The 10,781-nt window shown below is 42.3% G+C and overlaps 1 protein-coding gene across 7 annotated transcripts; it reads left to right on the forward strand.

Annotated features, from left to right (window-relative positions):
* Positions 1-2,877: 2,877 nt before the first annotated feature.
* SRSF5 (serine and arginine rich splicing factor 5) lies at positions 2,878-8,053 on the forward strand. 7 transcript variants are annotated; one of them, XM_005211956.4, is made up of 9 exons: positions 2,878-2,991; positions 3,595-3,782; positions 3,883-4,024; positions 4,336-4,406; positions 4,539-4,637; positions 4,927-4,996; positions 6,216-6,289; positions 7,040-7,150; positions 7,245-8,053. In XM_005211956.4, the coding sequence occupies exons 3-9, from the start codon at positions 3,899-3,901 to the stop codon at positions 7,510-7,512; spliced, it is 819 nt and encodes a 272-aa protein (XP_005212013.1). In that variant the 5' UTR covers positions 2,878-2,991; positions 3,595-3,782; positions 3,883-3,898; the 3' UTR covers positions 7,513-8,053.
* The last annotated feature ends 2,728 nt before the right edge of the window (positions 8,054-10,781 follow it).

A 10,781-nucleotide genomic window follows, 5' to 3' on the forward strand; every position in this document is an offset into this window, starting at 1 on the left:
ACCTCTTCTTAATATCTTCTGCTTCTGTTAGGTCCATACCATTTCTGTCCTTTATCGAGCCCATCTTTGCATGAAATGTTCCCTTGGTATCTCTAATTTTCTTGAAGAGATCTCTAGTCTTTCCCATTCTGTTGTTTTCCTCTATTTCTTTGCACTGATCGCTGAAGAAGGCTTTCTTATCTCTTCTTGCTATTCTTTGGAACTCTGCATTCAGATGCTTAAATCTTTCCTTTTGTCCTTTGCTTTTCGCTTCTCTTCTTTTCACAGCTATTTGTAAGGCCTCCCCAGACAGCCATTTTGCTTTTTTGCGTTTCTTTTCCATGGGGATGGTCTTGATCCCTGTCTCCTGTACAATGTCACGAACCTCTGTCCATAGTTCATCAGGCACTCTATCAGATCTAGGCCCTTAAATCTATTTCTCACTTCCACTGTATAATCATAAGGGATTTGATTTAGGTCATACCTGAATGGTCTAGTGGTTTTCCCTACTTTCTTCAATTTCAGTCTGAATTTGGCAATAAGAAGTTCATGATCTGAGCCACAGTCAGCTCCTGGACTTGTTTTTGTTGACTGTGTAGAGCTTCTCCATCTTTGACCTATTTCTCACACGTGAAAACTGAGGCTTAGAAAGGCCCAGCACCATGCCGAAAGTCATGCATTCTCTCCTCTGCAAATATGGTTGGAGGACCTGTGGTATGCCAGGCCCTATTTTATTCTCTGGAGCTTCCCATACTAAGTGTTGGGCCTGAAATTCCAACACATCTGATTCCAGGTCTGCACATTTCACTAATGGGCTCACCTGCTTCCCCTGTGGATGTCACCTGTAACACAGACTAGATGCTTTGGTCCTTGATAGTAAGAGTTGATGCTGAATCCATTTACATCTTCTAGCTCATATCTTTGTAACACAGAGACAAAAATATAGGTGAAGTTACTAGTCCATGATGTGAATTTGCTCTCCTGATTTAAAAAAATGCTATAGGTTTTTGAATTTCCCTTTGAGTACATCATTTAACTTTAGAAAGAAAATCCTTTAGATCCACAGACTTAGAAAAGGTGCCTGGGGCTGAATCAAGGTCCTACCATTTCCAGCTGTGTAACTTTGAGCTTTGGTTTCAACATATTAAAAAAAAAAAAAAAAGGATATGAACTGACAACAGAGAGTTGTACAAAGGCTGAATTGGCTGATCAATCCAAAGCCCCAAGCACTATGTGTGGTGCACAGTAAGGGAAAATGAATGGCAGCTTTCATTAAGGAGGCTGAAAATTGTAAAGAGGCTGCTGGATTTTGTAGTTGGATTGATGATGAACATTGAAAGCAGTTCAGTGGAGAGGTGGGGTGGAGGTCTGGCTGTAGGTGAATGAGAGCTTGAGAAAGTGGCACCTCAGAGTGTAAAAACTACCTGCTCTTGGAACTCTGCTGTCGGTCCAGTGATTAAGACTCCAGGCTTTCACTACAGGGGACATGGGTTTGATCCTTGGTTGCAGAAATGACATTTCACAACCGAGATCCAGCATGCTTCGAGGTGTGGCCAAAAAACCAAACAGCAAGAAACTACTTGGTCTATAGCTAAATACATTGGCTTAGGAAAGGTGAGATGGGGCAGCTTTAACAAGTGACACAGGTTGAGGTGGGTTTTTTTTAAATTACCGGTTAGATAAAATCAGGGATGTAATGAAGGAAACATTCCAGTTATGCTGAAAGTCTCCCAAAGAGATGATTTGATAAACTTTAATCTTATATCTCTGCATCTTTTTTCCTTTACTATAGATTTGCTACTCGGCTATCTTAGAAAAAGGATGCCAAGTCATTTTGTTGAAACATTAATACAGCAATAGGAACACTTGAGAAAAAAATGCTAATGTAAACCCAGTTCTACAAATATTGAATCTTTTCTATGCTAAGCATTTCTGGAAAACAAAACATGAATAACACATATCTTCTTTATGTCAGTGTTGAAGGAATTATTGGGGTGTACACAGACTACCGCTGGATCACATAGAAGGGAGAGTAATTCTACTCATGAAATATGACGTTTTTTATTGGAGAAGCTGGTCAGAAAATCTAGTAGGGAGACTTATTCAATAGTTTTCACAGAAGAAACAATCACTGCAGAAGACAAATGGTTTAAAATACAATAGATTAAGTCACTAGGCACTACTCAAGACCAATTACCTTTATAGAAGTCAGAAACTTTTTAACGTTAAATAAGTCAAGATACTGTATTAAAAAATTAATACTGAAGAAAATCACACCACTTCGGCCTAAGAGCAGCAACTTTTTAAATGGTGATAGCACCGTTATTCTTGTTTTTCACCCCAGAAAATATTTTTCAGATTACTCTCATTGCAGCAAAATAATGTTTAGTGAGTGAATTCACAAGATGTTGCTTCCATATTCAACACAGAATGCAGAGAATAATTGCAATTGAAAGACTGATTTCTTTTATAAAAAACATTATGCAGGAAGCTAAGGAACAAGGGGTCAGAGATGGTCAGACATATTTTGCAAAGCCCCAGTTCCTTTCACCCAGTACTCTTTCGGGTATTAAAAAAAAGTTCAGATAAAAAAGGTGACCATTTGCCTTACGGTAGTTTTATGGGGGAGTAATGATGAACCGAACGTCATTGCCTAGGAGGTGCGAACATTCTGGACCATGGCCTCCCAGCCCCGAGCACCTGACGGCCACGCCCATACCACACCCCGCCCCTCAGTCCCGCCCACCTCGACTCAGGGTCACTGGGGCCAGCACCGTAAAGAGGCCCCGCCCCGCGGACACCTCTGTCCCCCGACCCAAGGGGTGTTGTCAAGGGCGGTCCCGGAAGTGACGCAGGGACGCGCCCTCCATTTTGTGGGACGCCAGAGCAGCTAAGTGCGTCAGTTGTGGAGAGACGTAGACGAGTTGAGTCCTGGTCTGCGGGGAGGCGGCCGGCTCTATCGCAGACTACGGACCTCTCTGTGTCTCAGCTGCCAAAGATCCTGTCCGGTAGGTGAGTGGCTCACTTTGAGGGAAAGGCTTCTCGGATCGAGGCTTCTTCATGGCCGCTCAGATCGCGAGTGGTCAGGGCTGCTCTCTGTGCGGAGGACGGCGTCCAATGAGCGCAGTTTATTCGAGGTGGGCGCTGGGGCACGTCTCCCTTTGGGTATTGTGTGAGGGGACCTGAAGGTGGAAGGGCGGTCCTGGGCAGGGTCGTTTTTACAGAGGGGTCGTGCGCCCCTCCCTGCCTTTTTATTTCACTGTCTGAACCCCGGGAGTAGTGGGCCGAGACCTTTGCTCGGGGTGTGGTCGGGGCTGTCCCAGGGTGGGTACAGTGATCCGGAGCGGTGGGGTCGGGAGAGGGGGAGGGGACGGGGGGCTTGGCACGCGTGGTTCCCCCCCGCGCCGGCTCCGAGGCCGCCATTTTGTGGCTGCTCCGCGGCCACCCGCCGCCGTCTGCGCAGGCGCGGCGGTGGCGTCGCGAGGTTCCGGCTTCCACCCGCTGTGACGCTCCCGGGAGGCGGCGACGCGCGTGCAGCCCGTCGTCATTGGGCTGGCCTTGCGGAGGGCGGGGTCGGCTCCGCCCGCACTTCTCGGCCTTTCCTAACTGCGGCAGATGGGAGGGGGCCAGAAGAGCCGGGGACAGTGTGCGGCTGCGCAGTTCCAGAGGCGGCAGTGGGCGTTGCGGTTGCTGCGGTCTGGGCCCAGGGAAGGATCGTGTTGGGAGCCGAGTTTTAATTTTGTCTGCAAGGGACCCGGCCTAATAAGAGGCACTCTTGGCAATCTTGTTTATAACATCACCGGGTAAACATTTTATTTTATGCTGTTTATGTTTTTGGTCCCTTGACCAGGCATTCCTCTGACATTCACTGGTACTATCTCAATTGAATTTATTTCCTAACAGAAAGTACTAGCCGGACATGAGTGGCTGTCGAGTATTCATCGGGAGGCTAAATCCGGCGGCCAGGGAGAAAGACGTGGAAAGATTCTTCAAGGGGTATGGACGAATAAGAGATATTGATCTGAAAAGAGGCTTTGGTTTTGTGGTAAGTGTTTACAACTGGTTGAAATATCTATTGTTAGTGGGTAAAGATTGTTATAAGCAGTGCTTTTGAGTTTTTTGAGTCCCAATAGAGTATGTTTGGGACACATGCATTCTTAAGGTAGTCAGTTTTCTTAAAGGAGAAAAGAATTTCACTCCGGGCTGGAGAAATCATTTCCGGTCCCTTTTTGATTGGGCTTAATCTATATGCTGTTGTCATTAACATACTCTTTCACAGGCATTTAGTGGTTTTAATGTGTTGTAGAATAGACTTTTAAAGCAGTGTTAAGCATTATGTATATGTTTGTGTTTTAGGAATTTGAAGATCCCAGGGATGCGGATGATGCTGTATATGAACTTGATGGAAAAGAACTCTGCAGTGAAAGGTGATAATTTTATTTTTAGTTTTATGACTTAGCACTCTAAAGATAAGCTAGGTATTGGGCTACGTGTTTTTGTAAATAGATCTCTTATGTAGCTTAAAGTGGATAATGAAGATTTTTCTTCCTTTCCTGTAGGGTTACAATTGAACATGCTAGGGCTCGATCTCGAGGTGGAAGAGGTAGAGGACGCTACTCAGACCGTTTTAGTAGTCGCAGACCTCGAAATGATAGACGGTATGTGATGAATGGTGGATGGCTGCTTTGTGCAAGCATTACTGCAGGAGTCTTAGTGTTCTAAAGTTATTAGCAAAAGTGATTTGCTGTGTGTGTATAATCAGTTTTGTCATTCATGTATTAGTTTACTGTTTCTAATAAGGGTGAGTCCTAAAATAATGCAGAAACTGTTGGTGGAAGTCATTTGAATGACGTGTCATACCTGATTGCTTGAACTTGCCCACAACTGAACACAATAGGTGCACGCTGCTGCATTTCTTCCATTGTGAGTACTCATTTTCTTCCTCAGAAATGCTCCACCTGTAAGAACAGAAAATCGGCTTATAGTTGAGAATTTATCTTCAAGAGTCAGCTGGCAGGTTTGTTGAAACACAGTTTTGAGATATTTTGATGTGGTTTTTTAAATATTAGTGGGTAGTTAATGTTTTTATTAATGTTTTATTAAAAGTAGTTTTATCTTTAATGGACTTTTAATTGTAATTTTAAATTTTTAATTAAATGTAATTGGGGGATGTTTCAAATTTTAATGTTAGTGATCGAATGTAAATGTTTTGAGGATATATTTTCTTGTTTTTAAAAATCAATTTTAACCAAATATTAAACCCTTTATTTGCCAGCCTATCTGTGTCGTTGGCCTTATGACGAGGAGTGCCTGTGGGTTATCCTAATCGTTGTCTTGGTCACTCTTGGTTGGGCCTGGTTGACTTTGCCAGTCAGCTCCTACAGTGATCAATTGGCCACCTCTAGATCTGTGTTTGCCGGTCTAGACGTAATCGGTGCACTTCTTGAAGTGCCAGGTTGCAGCGATCCCAGAGCGCTGATAACGTGATCTGATCCCTAAGTTGAGAGCTGTCTTCCTGTAACGCTTCCGAATAAGAGGTCCTGGTCGAAAAGAGTTCAAAGATTCGAAATTAGGTGGTCGTTGGAATCCTGATCGCAGTAAAGTGGTCCTTGGTAACTACACAAGAGTAGAACCTGTCTGCATCCGCCAATAGTCTGCTAATAGGGAGGGCTGTGCGATTAAAGGCTTCCATCGATTGGGTAGTGTCCTTCAAGTGGGTGGCGAAGAGCCAGTCGGGCATATGTCATGAAGGTTTCTCCGACCGATAAATGGTTTGCTGCCTGACTAGCCTAGGGAAATAATAATAAAGGTAAAGTAAACTTTTTTAATGACATATGGGGCACAAAATAACTGGTGTCTTGTAAATGTTCTGTTTTTAAATATAAAATTTCTAGTTTAGTCTTTACTTTAAAAATATGTATTGTTTCTTTTTGTTTTTTTGTTTGTTTTGTTTTGTTTTTTTCTTTTTGTATTGAGCTCAGTATAGACTAATACTACTTTAATATTAAAATCTAAACTTCCTCTGGCATTTTGCTTAAAAGCAATATGCTATTTGCTTATTTCGTGCCCTGACATATATTATTTTAAAATTCCGATAGACTACAAGTGTGGTAAATAAATACCATGTTTGTACTTTATCTAACATCTTCTCTTTCAGTAGTCTTGTTTTTATACATTGTGGTTGTTTGTGTGTCACGTTTCCTTTTCTCTGCTTAACTCGATCATCTTGTGTTAAGGATCTCAAAGATTTCATGAGACAAGCTGGGGAAGTAACCTTTGCGGATGCACATCGACCTAAATTAAATGAGGGGTGAGTATGTATTGGCGTATGAGAGCCTTTTAAAATGTTCTAAAGTTGTACCGTGAATGTTAGCGTTCTCAAAATTTGGACATCCTGAAATGCAGCGGTTCTCAATCAGGGTTGAATTTGCTTTTCAGGGTACATGTGGCAGTGTCTGGAGACATTTTGGTTGTCAGAATTGAGGTTACTGTTTGCATCTTGTGGGTAGAGGTCATGTTGTTCAGTCGCTAAGTCATGTCCAACTTTGCAACTCTTAAGAACTGCAGCACGCCAGACTTCCCTTCCCTTCGCTGTCTTCTGCAGTTTGCTCGTACTCATGTCCATTGAGTCCGTGATGCCATCCAACCATCTCATCTTCTATCATCTCCTCCTTTTGCCTCCAGTCTTTGCCAGCTTCAGGGTCTTTCCTAGTGAGTCAGCTCGTTGCACCAGCTGGCTAAAGTAGAGTCAGAGATGGTATTGATCCTCCTGTAGTACACAGGAAAGCTCCTCACTCCCATTGAATTATGTGGCTTAAGATGTCCACGGTTTGGAGGTTGAGGTTTCCTGTTCAATAATAACAATAGTAAAATGAACTTTAAAAAGTAATTAAACTAGACTGATAATGGTTTGTGAGCTTGCCTAGAGAGTCCCAGGGATGGGGGAGCCTGGTGGGCTGCCGTCTATGGGGTTGCACAGAGTTGGACACGACTGAAGCGACTTAGCAGCAGCAGCAAGAAATACATGTAACTTTACAAATAGTGTGTTTTTTCTTTATAGGGTAGTTGAGTTTGCCTCTTATGGTGACTTAAAGAATGCTATTGAAAAACTTTCTGGAAAAGAAATAAATGGGAGAAAAATCAAATTAATTGAAGGCAGCAAAAGGCACAGGTATCTCTAATGTTTTTAAGTCATAGTTTTATTTAAGGGATTTGTGGGGTCTGCTACTTAGTTTTGTATTTTTTTTTTTTTCTTCTCTTTCTAGTAGGTCACGAAGCAGGTCTCGTTCCCGTACTAGGAGTTCCTCGAGGTCTCGTAGCCGATCTCGTTCCCGGAGTCGCAAGTCTTACAGCCGGTCCAGGAGCCGGAGTCGGAGCCGGAGCAAGTCTCGTTCTGTTAGTAGGTCTCCTGTGCCTGAGAAGAGCCAGAAACGTGGTTCTTCAAGTAGATCTAAGTCTCCAGCATCTGTGGATCGCCAGAGGTCCCGGTCCCGGTCCCGATCAAGGTCCAGATCAGTTGACAGTGGCAATTAAACTGTAAATAACTTGCCCTAGGGGCCTTTTTAAAAAAAAAAAAAATTCCCAAACCATACTTGCTAAAAATTCTGGTAAGTATGTGCTTTTCTGTGGGGTGGGATTTGGAGGGGGGTGGGTTGGGCTGGATATCTTTGTAGATGTGGACCACCAGGGGTTGTTGCAAACCAATTGTATTAAATGTCTTTTGATAAGCCTTCTGCTCACATTTTTGTGAATGTCTGAAGTATATAGTTTGTGTATATTGACAGAGCTCTTTTATTACTAAAGCAAATTTAATTTTTTTGTACTAGAAAAATTTTGAACGTTTTAGTTCCTGGTTATTCAGATAATGTTAATGCGCAATTAGTTTAATGCCTCAATTAAACTAATTAATAGCTTTGGACACTTAAAAGAGCTCTTAATTTGCTTGTACATAAAGGCTTAATATGAATTTTCCTTGTTAGGGTTAAGGGTGTCCACCCACCCACCCTTTAACAGCTGTCTGGCAAAGACGTTAAGACAGCTGTTTGTTATTGATAATAAAAGGTTATAAAACTGCTTTTGTGTGTTTGTCTGAAGGAGTTATGGCTACCTACTTCTCCTTCCCCATGCACTTTTGATGCATTTAAAATCCATCATCGGGAATGCTGTAGCAGTGAGGCAGGTGTGTGTGTCCTAGTCATGTCCAACTGGAGATTCCATGCAGTGTAGCCTGCCAGTCTCCTCTCTCCATGGGATTTTCCAGTCAAGAATACTGGAGTGGGTTGCCACGCCCTCCTTCAGGGGAATCTTGACCCAAGAATCCAGCCCACACATCTCTTAAGTCTTCTACATTGTCATGTGGATTCTTTACCACTAATGCCACCTGAGAAGCCACCTTAGTGAGGTATGGTGAGCTTTTTTTTTTTTTAATTAGTGCCTTTGACATTTCCAGGCTAGTCAAAAGATGGATGAAGTGTGAAGTATTGAAAGCAAATGATGACTTAGTTTTTTATGACAGTTTCCCTTGTGTGTGACCCTATCTGATTTTGGCATCAGGTTACTTAGGTTTCCATAGCCAAGAGACGGACAGTTTGGGAAGCAGATTGTAGAAGTTAATATTTCATGCCTAACTTAAAGGTTGTGAAACGATTTTGATGGTCCAGGATCATTCCATAAAACTTAAAAATAACTGCATGTAATGTTTTAAGAGGCTTTCACATGCATTTTATTAGTAGGGTGTAACAGTCTGTTGAAGGGAAAATGGTAGTGAAACTGCTTAAGGTTCTACATCCACCTTTATTAAATGTTAGAGTCCTATATCTGTAGGAAATTAGTTTCATTGTTCTAGGAATATCTCAGACTGGTTTGATTGAATGCTAGTCAAGATAAATACTTGTTAAAATGAGTAACACATAGTAGCTCTGTTAAGTTCCTCGCGTATATACTGTCATTGAATGCTAAACCACTTAACTATTACATGTAGTATTTGTATAGAAATATTTATATATATGTATGTATAATTTTATTTTTTAATACAAGGTTTTCCAAGAGGAGAGCCAGGGCCTGGCTGCTACTGCTGCTGCTAAGTCGCTTCAGTCGTGTCCGACTCTGTGCGACCCCATAGACGGCAGCCCACCAGGCTCCCCCGTCCCTGGGATTCTCCAGGCAAGAATACTGGAGTGGGTTGCCATTTCCTTCTCCAATGCATGAAAGTGAAAAGTGAAAGTCGCTCAGTTGTGTCCGACTCTTAGCGACCCCATGGACTGCAGCCCACCACGCTCCTCCGTCCATGGGGTTTTCCAGGCAAGAGTACTGGAGTGGGGTGCCATTGCCTTCTCCAGCCAGGGCCTGGAACAACAAGTAAATGCTAGACTGGTATTAGAACCTTGGAAGTCTAGTTCCAGAACCCCAAAACCACACTTAACTGCCCTAGCCTTTCAGGGATTTTGAGGAAGGCAGAATTGGCAGCACTCGGAACAGATTGGGCTTCCTCAGAGTGTGGCATTTGATAGTGGGAATCTGCATTAGCAGGCAGTGCATTTGAGAGTTCTTGGTATGAAAGCTTGCCTGTGTTCAAGACTACAGAACTTAGGCCATAAAATTGTGAAGCTGATCACAACTCTTTGGGAGAGTTCGTGTGGTGTACTTGTTGTTTCACTTGAATGTGGGGCATTTTGTGGTTACCTCTGTGGGAAACCTAGGTTTTTTTTCTTTGTAGTGTAGTTGAAGGGTGTACAGGTCAGCCAGAAGTTGCTGATGTAAAGTGGAGAGGTGTGATTATTTTTCCCCTTAGGCTTTTTAGATATGGTAACTCAGAAGGGCATGCTGTATGTACTTTGATGTTTTACCAGTGACTTTTCACCTCTATCATTAAATACATAGTTATCAGTGGCTTATCACTCTTAATAGGATAAAGCGCTTTAAACTAATGGCAGAGATGACCAAGTTAATTTTGAATTGATAAGTTGGCCTGAATTCCGAGATACAGAACATCAGAAATAATGAGCGTGGCTGTAATCCTAAGCAAAGTTTTAGGACCAGGTTTTACAGTTAGTTGCTTCAGTTGTGTCCAACTTCAGGTTTTGTGTGGTGTGACGTAATTTTTTTTTTTTGCTGTGTTGTAAGGTATAAGAATCTTTGTTACCGGACAGGGATTGAACCCCTGCCCCCTGCAGTGGAAGTGTGAAGTCCTACTAATCACTGGACCACCAGGGAACTCCCTGTAATTACTTTTCTATATATAGTTGGCCCATGAACAATGCAGGTTTGATCTGCATGGGTTTGCTTATACACAGACTTTCAATAAATACCTCTTGCTGTATTCCATGGTCCATGGTTGGTTGAATCAGTTGACGTGAAATCTCAGATACAGAGAGCTGACTAAATTATACTTGAATTTTCAGCAACATGGAGATTGGCTATTCAGGGTTCAGCTTGGTCCTCTAAGGGAAATTTGAGTGTAATATATCTCAAGTTCAGCCATACTTAACTCAAAAAGCTGAACTTAATATTCTTCCTAACCAGGTCTAGTAGATGATGTCAGCTAGATACGAGAGAAAACAATTTGAACAGATAAGTAAATGTAGGTAGAATGTAAGGTTGATAGGTGGCAGATATCTTTACAATTTTTTAAAAAACAAATTAGCATTTTTAAGAGGTGGTTAATGACCCAAGTTGGTGTTCTGTTGGGAGTAGTGATAGTTCTGGAGATTTGCCAGATGGATGCAAAGATGTTTACTTGCCTTGGTTTCCATTTGTACTTAATCACATTAAGGGATATGAAATTCACAAGGAATCTAGGTATA

This window comes from Bos taurus, chromosome 10 (genome assembly GCF_002263795.3).
Source record: "Bos taurus isolate L1 Dominette 01449 registration number 42190680 breed Hereford chromosome 10, ARS-UCD2.0, whole genome shotgun sequence".
NCBI lineage: Eukaryota > Metazoa > Chordata > Mammalia > Artiodactyla > Bovidae > Bos > Bos taurus.

What these genes read in the sequence shown, in the direction of transcription:
- SRSF5 (XM_005211957.5), top strand. Translation starts at nt 3,899, where the DNA reads ATGAGTGGCTGTCGAGTATTCATCGGGAGGCTAAATCCGGCGGCCAGG. An exon ending in CTTCAAGAGTCAGCTGGCAG is followed by an intron (nt 4,997 to 6,215) that starts GTTTGTTGAAAC and finishes TCTTGTGTTAAG; the next exon opens with GATCTCAAAGATTTCATGAG. An exon ending in CGACCTAAATTAAATGAGGG is followed by an intron (nt 6,290 to 7,039) that starts GTGAGTATGTAT and finishes TTTTCTTTATAG; the next exon opens with GGTAGTTGAGTTTGCCTCTT.